Raw genomic sequence first — 17299 nt, forward strand, 5'->3', positions numbered from 1 at the left:
AAAATTTCACATCACGCCGATCCACATTGTCTAGCACAGTCCGCAGTATCGCCGTCTAATCGGAGCGTCGCATCACCAACGTAATATCAACGAACGGAGCCAGATGTAGAGGTGCTTCAGGTACTTAGGCTCACAATGGCAGTTCTCGTCCGGCGCTAGATTTTCCACCTAATGCTTAACCACTGATTGCAACCACCAATTGGGCCAACAAACTGCTTACTCGCGCACTCGGTTGTCGAATTTTGGGCAGCAACGACGACAACGGCGCATATCTTTTGTACCGAGGTTCTAATTAGACAACACCACCACAACACTCACTCACTATTTTAGGCATTAGGAGTTGTTGTTGCCAATGCACGCTACAGTCAGTAACAGTTCTTTGGCTAGTCCAGTCCGAGGTTTGGTCAGTTCGGGAGATTTGCGTCACTATTCGGGTGTTCCACTATAATCGAGTATTGCACATTATTTTTTAATAATAATACAATCACTGTTGATCCAAAGGTTTTTTTAGCTACGGGTTCTTACATCGCTGAAACTTGCACGAGGGAAACAAGACTTCTAGATTTTAGTCTGGCAACTAACTAAAACACTAACAAAATCATGCAATTTCTTTTGATCATCGAATTTGTACATTTTCTCACGCACGGATGTTGATGGAGAAAATATGAACTTTCCTGGAACAATTTTTCAATATCCAAGATCAAAGAGGAGATAGGCCGAAACGTTGTTGAAAATTGTTCTTTCCGTTCCACTACTCGCTGCTCCCACTTTAATTATCGATTAATTTTAACGGTGCTTATTTTTTGGCAATTTTACTTTCCCTATCGTTCACCCCTCCGCGGCTCCTTGCGGGGGATGGCGTCGTGGTCCACATTTTAATATGATCTTTTTTTTTATTTCGATGTATGATGATAATTATTATATATTGTGGTTGCAGGTGCTGCTTCTTCTTCTGCTTCGCCTGCTACTCACACGACCTCGGCTCCTTGAGGAAGGTTGTTCTTGTACTTCTTCTTCTTCCTCTAGGACTGCCCCGCTTTCCACATATTGAAGTGAGACGATACGGACTGTAAGAGTGATTTGACTTCTGGACTATCTTTCGTTAAAGTTGTGTTGAAAACTTTTTTGATTTACTTATAATGGAAAAAATAAGAAATTTGACGCCGGTATTTTTGGCATCGCGCGACGGACGGCGATAACACGCGTATTAACAACGACGCTAGAACAGCGTGACTGAGCGTCATTATGCGCTAAAAAGAAACACTGACCGCTGGGTAATTACATACATATTCGTACATACACGAGGCAATATGTGGGGACGCGACCCGGGACTGGGCCGTTGCTGCTGCCACCAAACCAGGCACGACGGGAGAGCCTAGGCTGCGATTTTTTCCCTCGCATCCTCGCATCCTGTCCCAAATAGAACCAACACATGCGACCGAACCGAACCGAAAAACTCCCCACGGCAACCAATGGATGGACGGACGGTTGATGCACACATAGCAGCAGCAGCAGCAGCAGCAAGGACGAAAAAATGAATCGAGCAGAATCCCTCTTTTCCAGCTGCGTTTTGCGGATCGGAAAAAATTTATCATTTTCCGACTTTTCTCTGTTTGGCGGAAAAATCACCGTGGTAGCAGTGCTACCAGATGGTTCAGTTCGCTATCCAGCATTAGGTGTTTAATAATAAATATTTGTCTAACGGCTGAACAGACAATGACATGTTATTTGGTCGAAAATGAGATTTGGTCTTTCGGGTTCTATAACCGAAAATATCGTTTGGGTGAACGGATCATATGGCCGAAAATGTTTGACCAAACCGGTCATCTGAGATTAAGCCAATCATGTTGTTAGGTTGGAAAAAAATATTTAGATCAATCAAAGTTAAATGCCTTTATTCCGGGAATTAAATCACCCGACTTGGACATTAGTTTACAATGTTATGAAAACTCATATGTGAATATGTACATTACGTGGAAGATATTGATTTGAAAAATGTATTGGAGGTAATCACTTTCCCTTCGATGGGACTCGTACCCTCGACCCTCCGTCCTGAGAGATTTCAGAAAAATATTTAGCCAGAGGAAAAACAAACACAAATTATGCAAACATTTGGTCATTTGGGTCATTGGGTCATCTGGGACATTGGCCATTAGGCCGAATCACAAGTAAGAAGTGAGATGTAGCGGGCACTGAACAGTGAGAAGAGGGATATGAGAAAGGAGAAGTGAGTAGTGAGAAGTGAGAAACTAGAAGTGAAAATGAGGAGTGAGAAGTGGGGAGTGCGGAGTGAGAAGTAAGAAATTAAGAAGTGAGAAATAAAGAAATGAGAAATGAGAAGTGAAATGTGAGCATAGAAAAAAGATAAGTGAGATGTGGCTAGACTAGAAGTAAGTTAAAAATGAATTTGAAATGTGATAGTGAGAAGTGAGAGGTGATAGGTGAGAAGTGAAATGAGATAAGTGAGAAGTGTGAAGCTAGAAACGAGAAGTGAGAAGTGATACACGGGAAGAAAAACGTGAGAAAGAGTGATGTGAGAAATTAGAAGAAAAACGGGAAAAGGAATGAGGAATAGAAAACGAGAGAAAGAACGAGGAGGAATAAGAAGGAAGAAAAAAGAGGGAAGAAGGAAGTAGGAAGTAGGAAAAGTACGGAAAAAGGCAAAATTAAAAAAGAAAAAGGAAGAAGAAAGGAAAGAAATTGAAAAAAAAACATGAAGTAGCAGGGAAGAAATATGAAAGAAAAAATACGTTAGAGAGAGAAAGGAAAAAAATAGTACAATTGAGAAAAACGAATGAAGAATGACGAAGAAAGAAGGAAAAAGGAATAACTAGTTTCTCACTTCTGATTTCACATCTTTTACTTCGCATTCGGCCTAATGACCATCGTTCTAATGGCCTGACACCGTTAAAAATGTTGTACTTTGTACTGGTTATTCTTTAATAAGATATGAGAAATGGGACAATTCACTTCCCACTTCTCACTTCTACTTTTGGAACATCATACTTCTTATTTTTTAACATTTCTTCTGAGAAAATTCCCAACACCGGATTGGGAATCGAACCATGCCACCTTCAGTATAGTAAAGACCCCATTCGACTTTTGCAACATTCGGTTTTGGCAACATTCGTTTTTGGCAATACAAATTTTTGTTTAATTTTTTTAATTTTTGATATTACTTATAAACCACGTAGATATCGTAATCATTGTAAAAAAATGACTGTAAAAAAAGACCGAGGCAAAAAAATAAATAAAAAAAATCGCTTAAATTTTTTTTAAAGATAAACGGTTAAATAACGAAATTTTCGTAACAAAAAATTGATTTGACCTCGAAACCGACAAAAAATCTGCGTGGATTTTTAAAATGTAAACGTTTAGATTTCAAAATTCACGTAAAAAAGGGTCATAGTGTATCTAGCGTCACAAAAAGTGCAGAAATGTTGAAGTATCACGAGAAAACAAAAACCATTAGATTTTGGCAACATAAATGTGTTGCCAAAATCGAATCGGGTCTGTATTGCTTTGAAGCCACATCTCACTGCTAGGGAACGGAAGGTCGGATCGCAAGTTAACACCATCTTTGCAGGGTTGCTATCCGGAATTCTCGCAACATGCCCTGCCCATCGTATCTTGCCGGCTCGTGGTTCATTCTACACACCGTCTTTTTGCACAACGCCAAAGATGTATCAACGTCGTATCTCGAAAACTGAGTGCTTGCAAGTCCTTCTCGAGCATGGTCCAAGTTTCATGTCCGTAGAGGACTACCGATCTTATGAGCGTTTGGTACATGAGACATTTGGTGCGGATGTAAATCGCTAGGTTTCGCCCACAAGCATGTACTTTGTCTTCGATGCTTCACCACCAGTCCAACTTTTGTCACTTAACATTTCAGGCGGGTTATAGTTCTGTCACCTTTGAAAATGTTCGGCCGACAATTTTCATGTTATCCGCGAAACAAATAAATTGACTGGATCTGTTGAAAATCGTTCCCCCGGCTGTTACACTTCGCATGGCACCTTCTAGCGCAATGTTGAACAACAGGCACGATTGTCCATCACCTTGTCTTAGTCCCCAGGGCTATTCGAATTAACTGGAGTGTTCGCCCGGAACATACACACAGTTTTGCACACCATCCACCCAACATCCACCCAACGTCTATCTGGTAAGCTTCCCAGCGAAGCTCTCGTCCATAATTTTCCAGTGCTCTACGCGGTCCATACTGTCGTATGCCTTCTTGAAATCAATGAACAGACCCAGTATTTACGGCATTATTGAAAATTTGCCGTAAAGTAAATATCTGGTCCGTGGTCGAGCGACCGTCAACGAAGCCGGCGTGATAACTTCCCACGAACTCATTCTCTTTTGGTGACAGATGACGGAAGATGATCAGGGATATCACTTTGTAGACGGCATAAAAAATGGTGATCGCTTGAAAGTACTCACACTCCAGCTTATATCCTTTCTTGTAGATCAGCGGTTCTCAACCTTTGTCTTAAGAGGTACCCCTTCGCACATTTGCATCCATTGAGGTACAATTTTTTACTGTAAAAAAATAGTTGTAGCTTATAACAAACATGAAAAATGGAACTGAAAATTACCGGGATATATGACACTTCATAAAGTTGACTGATATTTTCATCATTCCGAGCTCTTGGAAAGAAGCTTCCGAGCCTCTTAGAAGGCGGCTTTCGAGTCACCTAAAAGGAGGCTTCTAAGCATCTTGAAAGGACGCCTCTGATCCTCTTGAACGTTAGTTTTCAAGCCTCTAGAAAGATGAATTCCAAACCCTTGAAAATGTAATATGTAATTACTATTTCCAGTACGGGGTATTCAGGATGAAAATCATAAATAGCGTGTTCGGTCTTCAGTTATACAACGAATGAATCTTTATTCCACCTATTTCTCTGTACAATTCTTAATCTCAATATCGCCTCTCTTCATTCTATTTTTCTCTATTGCTCATATCTCAAATCCGAAAGGGGATTGATTGTCCTCTTTGAAGCAGGCTTCCGGGCCTCTTGAAAGGAGGCTTCCGGGCCTCTTGAAAGGAGGCTTCCGAGCTTCTTGAAAGGAGGCTTCCGAGCCTCTTGAAAGGAGGCTTCCGAGCCTCTTGAAAGGAGGCTTCCGAGCCTCTTGAAAGGAGGCTTCCGAGCCTCTTGAAAGGAGGCTTCCGAGCCTCTTGAAAGGAGGCTTCCGAGCCTCTTGAAAGGAGGTTTCCATGGCTCTTGGAAGAAGGCTTCCGAGCCTCTAGAAACGAGGCTTCCGAGCCTCTTGTAAGGAGGCTCCCGAGCCTCTTCACAGGAGGCTTCCGAGCCTCTTGAAAGAAGGCTTCCGAACCTCTTGAAAGGAGGCTTCCGACCCTCTTGAAAGGAGGCTTCCGAGCCTCTTGAAAGGACGCTTCCGAGCCTCTTGAAAGGACGCTTCCGAGCCTCTCGGAAGGAGGCTTCCGAGCCTCTTGAAAGGAGGCTTCCAGGCCTCTTGAAAGGAGGCTTCCAGCCTCTTGAAAGGAGGCTTCTGAGCCTCTTGAAAGGAGGCTTCCGCCTCTTGAAAGAAGGCTTCCGAGCCTCTTGAAAGGAGGCTTCCGAGCCTTTTGAAAGGAGGCTTCTGAGCCTTTTGAAAGGAGGCTTCTGAGTCTTTTGAAAAGAGGCTTCCGAGCCTTTTGAAAGGAGGCTTCCAAGCCTCTTGAAAGGAGGCCTCCGAGCCTTTTGAAAGGAGGTCTCCGAGCCTCTTGAGAGGAGGCTTGAGCCTCTTGAAAGGAGGCTTCTGAGCCTCTTGAAGGAGGCTTCTGAGCCTCTTGAAAGGAGGCTTCCAGCCTCTTGAAAGGAGGCTTCCAGCCTCTTGAAGGAGGCTTCCGAGCCTCTTGAAAGGAGGCTCCGAGCCTCTTGAAAGGAGGCTCCGAGCCTCTTGAAAGGAGGCTCCGAGCCCCTTGAAAGGAGGCTCCGAGCCGCTTGAAAGGAGGCTCCGAGCCTCCTGCAAGGAGGCTTCCGAGCCTCTTGAAAGGGGGCTTCCGAGCCTCTTGAACGGAGACTTCGGATCCTCTTGAAAGGAGGCTTCCGAGCCTCTTGAAAGGAGGCTTCCGAGCCTCTTGAAAGGAGGCTTCCGAGCCTCTTGAAAGGAGGCTTCCGAGCCTCTTGAAAGGAGGCTTCCGAGACTCTCGAAAGGAGGCTTCCGAGCCTCTTGAAAGGAGGCTTCCGAGCCTCTTGAAGGGAGGCTCCCGGGAAAGGATATTATCGATCATTTAGTAATTTGCGTTCGATCGTTTAATAGTTTATGAACAACTCATTCCAGAAGGAATTTCAAAATGTGTTTTATATTGGACCTCTAGTGCGAAGGTTTTTTTTTCAACTCTGCCTAATGGTTATAACACTAGTTGCAATAACTTAAATTAAATGATTGGAATTTTGTTATGATTTAGTCTAAGTTACTGAAACTATAGCTATAACTCCGTTGTCCGTTACTGGTGGAATTCATACGAAGAACCATTAGGCAGAGTTGTAGAAAAACCTTCGCACTAGAAGTCTACCATACAACACATTTTGAAATTCAGCTTTTGGAATGATCCTTGCTGTTGGGAATTTGGTTTTCTGGTTTCACTTTCGAGGTATCTAACTATACAACACGCGATATAAGTAAAACTATCTACTTTATTCGGTACTTGTCGATATATTTAACCGGCGACGAAAGGTACAATAATTATTAGACTGCGACATGCAACCAACTGACTACGACGATTGGTTCTTCGATACTAACTCTTTACTCTTCTCTATAGATATACATGGTATGCCTACGTACTATAACATTGTCCCCGACTGTGAGCAAGGGAGATTTAAATTTAGAGAGATTGTAGGTACATTTGCAGTTGCCTATAATATTCACCACACTCTCCAGTGATCTACAAGCTGTGGCTACTATATCTGCTGCTAAAAGTATTATTGGCAATGGGTTGCGTTCATGGCTTTTCGTAATCGGCATCATTACCGGCCGCCTTGAAATGACTAGCAATTTCAACTTAAAGCTAACATTTAACAAACATCTAAATCAAACTCTGGCTAACTACAGACAAAACTATTCTAATAACATTATGTGTACATACATGATTGTAGATAACGACTCATTTTAACAATACAGTTTGGAGTTCCATGCACTATTTTATGATCAATTCCATTGAACTATAGTTTGCGATTTTGCTCCGTATCTTTGGAACTGTTGAAGTTGGTGTTGGTGGACTGTATGAAACGTATGGACAATTCTTCTCCGTTAGAATCTTCTTCGATTGAGGCTCGGATGAGGCCTTCGGCTTAGTAGGTGCAGTATCATTACCCTCGAACGAGACGACATCCACCTCGGATGAGGTGAAGCAAATTCTGGAATCAGATGAAAGGCGCTTTTTTACTCAATAAAAACATGCAATGTAACGACTTCCCTGGAGTGGTGGCTTCGAGCCACCACGAGCGCACCTTGCGCCGATGACGATGCGTTGCACATGTAACACGTGAACGTTTTGATGGAACGTTGTTGATGGTGCTGTCTTCAAAGTCCTCGCGTGACATCCCTAATTAAGTGGTTGCCCGTGGGTGTGCTCGGCAGTATTGCGATGTCTTCAGTTCTTCCCGTCTTGCATGAATGAGTTGGTGCCACGTGAACCTATCAATGAGCAGAAGTGTTGCTTTCTCGAAGTACTTAGAATTGAATGGTAACGTAACTGTGCGTGGAGGTCCCTTGACCTCCACTGAATACTGGTCGCTCTACATCATAAAAATTCAGCAGCATAGAATTAAATTCGATGATTCAGGTCACAAGGCGAGTGGGTCGAACTGGGTTGACATCGGTACAGTAGCTACGTGGGCGGAAGACATCAAGCCAGGTATCATGGACGTAGAAGGTACGGAGATTGGTGACATCGGAGAGATGGCGGTCAGCGACCGCCGAAGAACACGAACAGCTATGGAGTACAAACATTCCTTTGGCTTTTTTGATCATCAGTTTAAACAAAAATTACTTAACTGGTACGCGGAGGTCGTTTGACCTCCGCTGGCGCACCCTTGTGCACCCGCTGAACGAACGTCTATTGATCGTCTTGACTGTTTGTCAAGAGCGACTCGTTGTCCTGAATCGGCAGGACGCATATTTTGCTTACGGCCCTAGTGTACAGACCGTCTTGGGTCCGCACTTTAACAACGCGTACGTTTCCATCATTTCCATGATGTATCTCGACGATTCGGCCAAGTGGCCACCGGAGTGGTGGCTGGTTTTCGTCCTTGAGCAACACCATCGTGTCGACCGCAAGATTTTTCTTCTCGACTATCCATTTAGTGCGATTTTGTAAATCAGACAAATACGATGTGGACCATTTTCTCCAGATAATTTGCAAGTAGCACTGAACTCTTTGCCACCTCGACAAACTGCTTTCTTTCAGGTCCTTCAGTGATGGTTCGAGCACTGCAGTCATCGGTCGATGTATTAGGAAATGACCTGGCGTAAGTATGTCCAGATCCGTTGGGTCGTTGCTCACTGGTGTGAGTGGACGGCTGTTCAGACATGCTTCTATTTGCGATAAAAGCGTCGAAAACTCGTCTGGAGTTACTATGCTTGTCCCAAGAGTTCTCTTGAGATGGAACTTCATCGATTTCACCGCCGCTTCCCAGAGGCCCCCGAAATTGGGCGACCTCGGCGGTATGAACTTGAAGTGGATTCCTTCGTTTGCGGCCGCTTGCGGTATGGACCTTGTGAAAGCTTGCGAGTTGAAGAGCCGACGCAGTTGATCTAGTTCACGCTTCGCACCGACGAAATACCTTGCGTTGTCGCACATTATGATTTCTGGCCGCCCCCGACGAGCCACTAAACGTCGAAGAGCCGCGATAAATCCTTCGGTGGTTTGGTCTGATACCATCTCGATGTGTGTTGCTTTTGTAACCAAGCATATAAAAATAGCTACATAACATATGCGTATATCAGCTTTGCGATGAGGAAAGCGAATTTTGAAGGGACCACAATAGTCCACTCCTACTCGAACGAATGGTGAAGCCGGAGTTACGCGCTCAAGTGGTAAATCACCCATGAGTTGCTCCTCGACTTTTGGTTTTACGCGAAAACAGTTTACGCAGCTATGAACGACCTTTCTGCATAAGTTTTTCAGGCGAAGAGGCCAGAACCGCCCACGAATACTGGCAATCATTAATTGCGGCCCTGCGTGCAAGAGATTTCGATGATAGTGTTTTACAATCAACAATGACAACGGATGGTGGTTATCCAAAATTATAGGATGCTTTCTACTTGGAGACTGACGCATTTTCAAGCCGACCACCAACGACGAGTATTCCATTTACTAGGGCAGGATGAAGAGATTTCAACCTGGACGACGGAGAAACTTGTCCCCTCGATGATATTTCTTCCTTATCTTCGGCGAAGCTGTCGCTTTGAGCAAGGCGTACGAGTGCCAGCGTCGCTTCTTCACGTTCTTGATACGATAGGTAGCCTTTCCTTCTGCTTGCTGGGTTGCTACAGTTGTAGGTGAATCTTCGGCATAAAGCCGCAATCCGAACAAGTGCCAAAAAGCTTGATCGCAGTTTGAAGATATCGTTGGGAACTTGAAGTTGTACGGGAACGGCAATAGTCGATTTTTTCTCCAATAACGATTGATCCAACTCTTCTGCATCCGTCGTAGTTCCTTTTGGCCAAAAGTTGCGTGGATTCCTTAACCATTCTGGTCCGTGCCACCAGGTGTGATGATTTGCTAGCCTTTCTGGTGTCATTCCCCTGGATATAACATCTGCAGGGTTTTCAGATCCGGAGATGTGGTTCCATGTTCCTGTTCTTGTAAGATGCTGAACTTCTGAGACCCTATTAGCGACAAACATCTGCCAGCGGGAAGGAGTTGAAGACAGCCAGCACTTCACAATGGTCGAGTCTGTCCAAAAGAACGGTTGTGCCTTGACCCGTAAGCTGTCGACAACCTTTTCGTAGACATGGCTCAGGAGAACTGCAGATGATAGCTCCAACCTTGGTATGCTGATTTTCTTCCTTTTCCGCTGCACATCATCGAGTGGTGCCACTCTAGATTTGGCCGTGATTAAGTTAACCGTAACCTGGCCATCGAATGAAGTGCACCGAAGATAAATACACGCACCATAGGCCTTCTCGGATGCGTCACAAAATCCATGGATTTCCAACGAAACGATACTGTTATCGAAAGCGAGCCACCGTGGAACCTTCAGGGTTGATAGATCAGCTAAGTTGTGTCTGAAGTCCATCCACCATTGCTGGAGATCTTCGCCAAGAGTTTCATTCCAAGAACATTTCTGTTTCCAGAGATTTTGAATAAATATCTTAGCTTGGACAACTACTGGTCCGACTAATCCAAGGGGATCAAATAGACGAGCAAAATCGGACAAGATGATACGCTTGTTAATCTCAGTAGAGTTGCTCCACTGAGGAACAGTGAACCGAAAATAGTCCGATCGAGGTTCCCATGAGAGTCCCAGGGTTTTAATGGTTGCTTTTGATGGCTCTAGTTCCAAGGATGTGCGGTCGTCCTTCAACGGTTCTGGGATAGCTGCTAATATTTCCGGACTGTTGGAACTCCATTTCCTTAAAGTGAATTTCGCTGTTTCTAATAGATGACTCAGCTCCTGATACAGCTTGATACCTTCCTCAACGCTATTGGCTCCCGTGAGCATGTCATCCACATAAAAGTCTTTGGACAGAATGCTTGAAGCCAAAGGATACTGCTGTGCTCCTTCTTCTGCCAAACGCTGGAGGCATTTGGTTGCCAGGTATGGGGCTGAGGACGTTCCGTAAGTAACGGTATTTAATTCGAAGGTTCTAATCGCCTCGGAGGAGGAGTCTCTCCATAGTATTCGTTGAAGTTGTTGATCCTCTGAAGCGATGTTGACCATCCTGTACATCTTGGCTATATCCGCCACAATGGCGAACTTGTATAGGCGAAAACGGAGGACGATTGACAAAAGCTCCTCCTGTACTACTGGACCAACCATGAGAGCTTCGTTCAGCGACACTCCAGACATTGTTGCGCAAGATGCGTCGAACACGACGCGAAGTTTGGTGGTGGTACTTTCAGGTCGAACTACGGCGTGGTGCGGCAAATAGTACGGATACGGTGCAATCTCTGGTACGTCAGGATCTACTTGGATTTCCTTCATGTGCCCCATTTCCAAATATTCGTGTATGAAACCGCTGTAATCCTCCTTCAACTTTGCATTTGCGTCTAACCGTCGCTCTAGTGCAGTAAAGCGACGAAGCGCAATTGATCGGGATTCGCCTAGACGATCGATTAGAAAAGGCTTTTTCGGAAGAGTTACCACAAACCTTCCTGAAACATCTCTCGTGGTTGTTTCGTTGTAGATTCTTTCACATTGCGATTCCTCTAGCGACATTGTGCTAGTAGTGCGACAAGATTCCAACTCCCAAAATCGTGTTAACAAATCATCCAATTTTTCTTCTGTACATGCGACAGCTGTGAGCGAGGTAGTAGTTCTGGAACTTTCGGAGACCTTTCCAGAAACGACCCATCCTAGTTGGGTGTTCTGCAGGACTGGGCCACCCTCTGCTAGTTTGAAATGCCCATCTACTAGCAGATCGAAGAATATCTCCGCTCCAATTATGATATCGACTGTGCTGGGATAGTAGTACTCTGGATCGGCGAGGTTTATTCCCTTGGGAAAGGTCCATTTGCTGATATCGAGTTTGCTCAACGGTAAATCCGCTGTAACTTTTGGTAGGACATAAAACTGCATCAACACAGTATAGTGTGACACACGAGAATGAATCCAAGCAGTAATGGACTGCGTGGAGCAAGTGGCCGCCTGACCGATGCCTTTGATAGGTAGGCATTCTCGACGGCGTTTGAAATTCAATTTTTGAGCCAGTCTTTGGGACATGAAACACAGTTGTGACCCTGAATCTAACAAAGCGCGTGCTATGGTGGTGTTTCCATGACCATCACTTATGTTTATCAAGGCCGTCGACAAAATAACAGTGTTTGGAAGTGTGTGTGTAGTGGACGAGAGGACTGTATTGTAGCTAGTAGAAGAGTGGTCAGTGGTATGTGGTTGGCTAGTACTTGCGAATGTTGTTCGTGTCTGGCTAGTGGCGGCCTCGTTTGAAGCATTCATTTGCTGAGGTGATATTGAGTTGTTAGCTTGGGGTTTCGATGAGTTTTGTGGTGGTGACGAATTAGGTGCTTGCGTTTTCTTACCTGTCTGCGAGCTTGACTGTTGCGCTGGTCTTGACTGTGACACTGAAGGGGGTACAGAATGCAGAAGAGTGTGATGGTTTCTTCCACAGGTGTGACAAGATCCTTTAGTACAGAATCTTGCTATATGACCAGGTGATAGGCAGTTTAGGCACAGAGATTTCCGTTTTGCCTCCTCCGCTCGCTCCGAAATCTTCATCTTGCAAAATCTGCTGCACTTGAAAGCAGAATGTGCTTGTTCGCCGCAAAACGGACAAACTGCAACTTGTTGAATTCCCGAGTGACTCAGGACCGTTGAACGAAATTGCTTCTTAGATTCTCCTTGACTTGAACGACTCGAACTGATGCTTCGCAGAACCAGACATTGTTCCTTAAGATAACTGATAAGATCCTTGTACCGTGGAATCTGAGTTGAGTGGTAGTGATTTTCCCAGTTTCTCAAGGTGTTTGAATCCAGTCGTTGGCACACCATGTGCTGCAGAATGGTACTCATCCCTTCCGTATTTTCGCCAAGCTTATCCAACATCATTAAGTTGGTTTCGAACTCGCCTACCACACGATTCAGTTGCTCATAGGATTCCTTGTCCATGGGCTTCACAGCAAACAATGCGTCGATGTATGATTTAGCAATCAACTTCTTATTGTCATAAGTATCATGCAACGTTTTCCAAGCAATAGGATAGTTTGCTGCTGCCAATTCAATTGACGCGATTTCCCTAAGCGCATCACCAGCTAACGAAGAGCGTAAGTAAGTGAACTTATCAATGGGAGGTAGATGTTCGTTGCCATGGATCATGCTGATGAATGAATCTCGGAATGTGATCCACTCTCGCAGCTTTCCGCTAAATGAAGGTAATTTGAGCTCGGGCAATTTGACTCTCAGCTGCATGTCGGAGCCAGCCGAAGCACGATTCGAAGGTACGACTGAAGCTTTGCTTGTTCCAGCTGGAATGGAAAACGCCAACATCGACTGCTTCACTTGGTAGTATTCATTCTCGAACTCCAGGATTAATTTTGCGTTCTCCTGCTCTCGTTGTTCGATCGAGGATATCCGCAGAGCTTTTTGTTCTTCTTCTGTTTCCACGGTCTCCGTGAAGTGGTCTTCCTCTTGGTCATCGGTAATCACTTCGATCTGCAGTCTAACATCCAAGAACTTCTCATAGATATCATCCAGTTTCGTCATCCGCATTTCTAGGGAGCTGCGATCACGGTCGTCTTGGTAGTTGGCAATAAACTGTTTGAAGTTTTCCAACGAGTGTCGCAACGTACGTTCCTGCTTCACCAGGATGCGTAGATCTTTCTTCGTCATTTTCACTATCACTCACTGTACCACCCTACAAGTTTATTGCATTGACTGCGCGCGAATTTGACTAACGAGTGTCGCGATGTGACAGGACTAGCAACCCGAGAATTTCGTTCACCACCAACAACGGAAGAAATTGTACCGAAATTGAAGAATATTCACCCAAGCAACAATTTTAATTCAGCAAAAATGATTGTCAAAATCCCACGCATGAATTGAGAACATGCAAGCAGTACTGTAATTTATTTGCCATACCATTCGATATCAATATAATTTGCGATGGCGGTCTGATCATGCAATGCAGAGCCACCCCACTGACACACGTCTTTGATACTACTTAGCTTTGTCCTTTGGTTGATGATGATTCCAGCGCACAAATCCAGAATTCCTTTCCGACTTCCTTTCCGTTCCTCCTCGAAATTGACTTCTCACAGTCCTTCCGCAGCCTCACAGGCAGCAACACAACAGCAACAGCAGTACCTCAGCAGCATACGTCCCGGTGGTGATACACTTTCCAGCAGCAACAACTTCAGCACTTGATGATGCCCGTATTCTTTTGTCCAGCGACGAGCGAACAATACGATGCTGCGATGCAGATTCACTTTTGCCGCGTGCTTTCCGAAATCCGGCTCGTTTCGGACCAAATGTTGGGAATTTGGTTTTCTGGTTTCACTTTCGAGGTATCTAACTATACAACACGCGATATAAGTAAAACTATCTACTTTATTCGGTACTTGTCGATATATTTAACCGGCGACGAAAGGTACAATAATTATTAGACTGCGACATGCAACCAACTGACTACGACGATTGGTTCTTCGATACTAACTCTTTACTCTTCTCTATAGATATACATGGTATGCCTACGTACTATAACATTGTCCCCGACTGTGAGCAAGGGAGATTTAAATTTAGAGAGATTGTAGGTACATTTGCAGTTGCCTATAATATTCACCACACTCTCCAGTGATCTACAAGCTGTGGCTACTATATCTGCTGCTAAAAGTATTATTGGCAATGGGTTGCGTTCATGGCTTTTCGTAATCGGCATCACTTGCTTTCGGGTCTCTTGAAAAGAGGATTCCGGGCCTCTTGAAAGGAGGCTTCCGGGCCTCTTGAAACGAGACTTTCGGAGCATTTGAAAAGAGGCTTCGGGCTTCTTGAAAGGATGCTTCAGGGCCTCTTAAAAGGAGGCTTGAGGGCCTCTTGAAAGAAAGCTTCCGGGCCTCTTGAAAGGAGACTTCCGGACTATTTGAAAAGAGGCTTTCGGCCTTCAGATATGAGGCTTTCGGGCATCTTGAAACGAGACTTCCGAAGCACTTGAAAAGAGACTTCCGGGCCTCTTAATAGGGAGCTTCAAGGCCTCTTGAAAGAAGGCTTGCGGGCCTCTTGAAAGAAGGCTTCCGGGCCTCTTGAAAGAAGGTTTCCGAACCTCTTAAAAGGAGGGCTCCGAGTCTTTGGAAAGGAGGCTTCTGGGTCTCTAGTAAGGAGGCTCCCGGACTTTTTAAAGGGGGGCTTGTGGGCCTGCTGATAGGAGGCCTCTAAACCTCCAGAAAGCAGGTTTCCGATCTTTTTGAAAGAAGGTTTCCAAGCCTCTCCCTCCGATCATTTTGAAAGGAGTCCTTCGAGCTACTTAGAAGTAGACTTTCGAGAAGCGTAGAAGGATGCTTCCAATACTCTGGCATCGAAGCAACTGAGCTTTTCGAGAAAAAAAAAGCCTAAATGTCTCTCAAATGGAGGCTTTTAAACGTTGAACCCAAATTTCTAAATTTAAGAAACATATTCTTAACATTTCAACATTTTGTTTCGATCAGGTAGATTGCACAGATTTTTATATTTGTTCTTTCGTCGTTCTGTCCTTTTGATCTATTGTCCCACAGCCCTTCATCAACTGCGCTGGTAGTGGAGGGAAGGATTCAATAGCCTTTGAGTTACTGATCGCCATGCATATTATGTAGAAGATTTCAAGGTGAACCGGTCTATGGCCGAACAGGAAAACAGGAATCCCGTACAGTTGATCCTATTGTTGGTATCCTATTCTAGTTTTACATCTACTACAGTGGCGGCCAGAAGGTGGAGCATGGAGTTAGTTTCGTAGTGCTTGGTAAGCATCAGCGTCGAATCATTAGATGGAGGCCGGTAAGTAATCGCATCAGCATGTTGCGAATAAAGGGCAAGTTCTTCAACTACAGCTTGATCAATGTATACGCGCCAACCAGCGAGTTCTATAATCGTCTATACAAGACCTGCGGAGAATGCCCAAAACATGACGTGGAATTCGTCATCGGTTACGCAAACGCATAGGTCGGTAGGGAAGAGTTCTTTCGCCTAGTCAATGGAAAGGAGAGCCTCCACGCAACAACCAATGACAACGGCTAGTCAGTTTTTCCGCAGCCAGAGGCATCACTATCTGTAGCACCTGTTTGGCACGCAAGAATATTCGAAAGCACATCTGGAGACACCCAAATGACGATACGTTTTTTTGAAATCGATCATGTTTAAGTGGACCACTAGCATTTCTCAGATGTCATAGATAAGCATATGCGGTATTTTGGAAAATATCGTATCAGGACATCCGAAACGAAATTCCGCGGATTTTCGCGAAATTTGGGTGTGACAAAATCTGATTTTCTGATTTCGTTTCGTATCGTTAAATTTCAAAAATTTCGACAGAAAAAGCATACTTTTAACGAAAATCCTATAGCTTTCACGTATACTTAGTATACGTGAAAGGCAATTAAACGGAATTTCGCGGAATTTCAAAATTAATTTCTAATAGGGGAACAGTACCGGTTTTGGCCATGTTCCTAATTTGGCCAATTTTGCGAACAACTTTAAAAATAAAGCAATTCGCAAGGGTTTTATTAGTTCCAACAAGAGGTATATCCCTCACACTTCAACGCTGCTTTCAACTGATCGATTATTTTGGAAAAATATGTATTTTTTAGGATTGGCCAAATTAGGCACTAAGTTGGCCAAAACCGGTGCACTTCCTCTAATTGAAATTTTCATTAAAGGGTTACACGCCAAAAGAGAGAACGATATAAAGAACTTAGGGAATCTGAGAAAAAACTCCACCGGCGTAAAAAGGGGTTCGACGAAAAAGTGCTCTCGGAGGCAGAGGGAAGCTTGGCCCGAAACGACACAAGGAAATTCTACAAAACGATCAACAACATGCACAAGATCAATGACAGCTCTGGAAATCTGTTGACCGACCGAGCAGGGGTGGCTGCTAGGTGGATGGAGCACTGTGAGTTATTGTTGAATGGACAATCGGACAGAAAGGTCACAATCAGAATCAGGATTGAGGATGATTTACAAGCAGTGGAGCCACCAACGCTAGACAAAGTGATAAAAGCTGCTCGAGAGCTAAAGAACGTGAAGGCCGCTGGGAGCTTCTAAAGCTTCTAAAAGTTGGACTTGCGGACTGATCACCTGTTTGTAGATTTCAAGACAGCAGCGTAAGTTTCAGTGAAACGGAACGAACTGTGGCATAAAATGATTGAAAATACCGTTCAGGCAAAGCTTATTAGGTTGATTCGTGCAACACTGGATAGATAAAAATCGAGCGTCAGAATATCTGGTGAGACATCCAATTCGTTCGTGACGAGATGGATTTAAGCAGGGTGATACGCTCTCTAATATGCAATTTAACATAGCTCTGGATGGTGAAATTCGAAGATCGAAGAAACGCAATCATCACCAACAAGTCTTAATTGCAGATAACATCGACATCATTGGTGTAGGTCACAGAACAGTGGAAGAGTCTATCGTGCCTTTTAAAC

The 17299-nt window shown here is 44.3% G+C and overlaps 3 protein-coding genes across 6 annotated transcripts in view; all 3 read right to left on the minus strand.

Moving 5' to 3' along the window:
- LOC134227502 (homeobox protein prospero) overlaps positions 1-17299 on the minus strand; it is a 352970-nt gene that overhangs the window by 300339 nt on the left and 35332 nt on the right. The gene's annotated exons all lie outside the window — the stretch shown is intronic.
- LOC134206287 (uncharacterized) lies at positions 8066-8890 on the minus strand. Its single transcript, XM_062681992.1, has one exon. It carries the CDS (start codon positions 8888-8890, stop codon positions 8066-8068), a length of 825 nt encoding a protein of 274 aa, XP_062537976.1.
- On the minus strand, positions 9270-13520 carry LOC134206288 (uncharacterized). Its single transcript, XM_062681993.1, has one exon. It carries the CDS (start codon positions 13518-13520, stop codon positions 9270-9272), a length of 4251 nt encoding a protein of 1416 aa, XP_062537977.1.

Source organism: Armigeres subalbatus, chromosome 1 (genome assembly GCF_024139115.2).
Source record: "Armigeres subalbatus isolate Guangzhou_Male chromosome 1, GZ_Asu_2, whole genome shotgun sequence".
NCBI lineage: Eukaryota > Metazoa > Arthropoda > Insecta > Diptera > Culicidae > Armigeres > Armigeres subalbatus.

Coding starts and splice junctions, on each gene's coding strand:
- LOC134206287 (XM_062681992.1), bottom strand. CDS start 8,890: ATGGTATCAGACCAAACCACCGAAGGATTTATCGCGGCTCTTCGACGT.
- LOC134206288 (XM_062681993.1), bottom strand. CDS start 13,520: ATGACGAAGAAAGATCTACGCATCCTGGTGAAGCAGGAACGTACGTTG.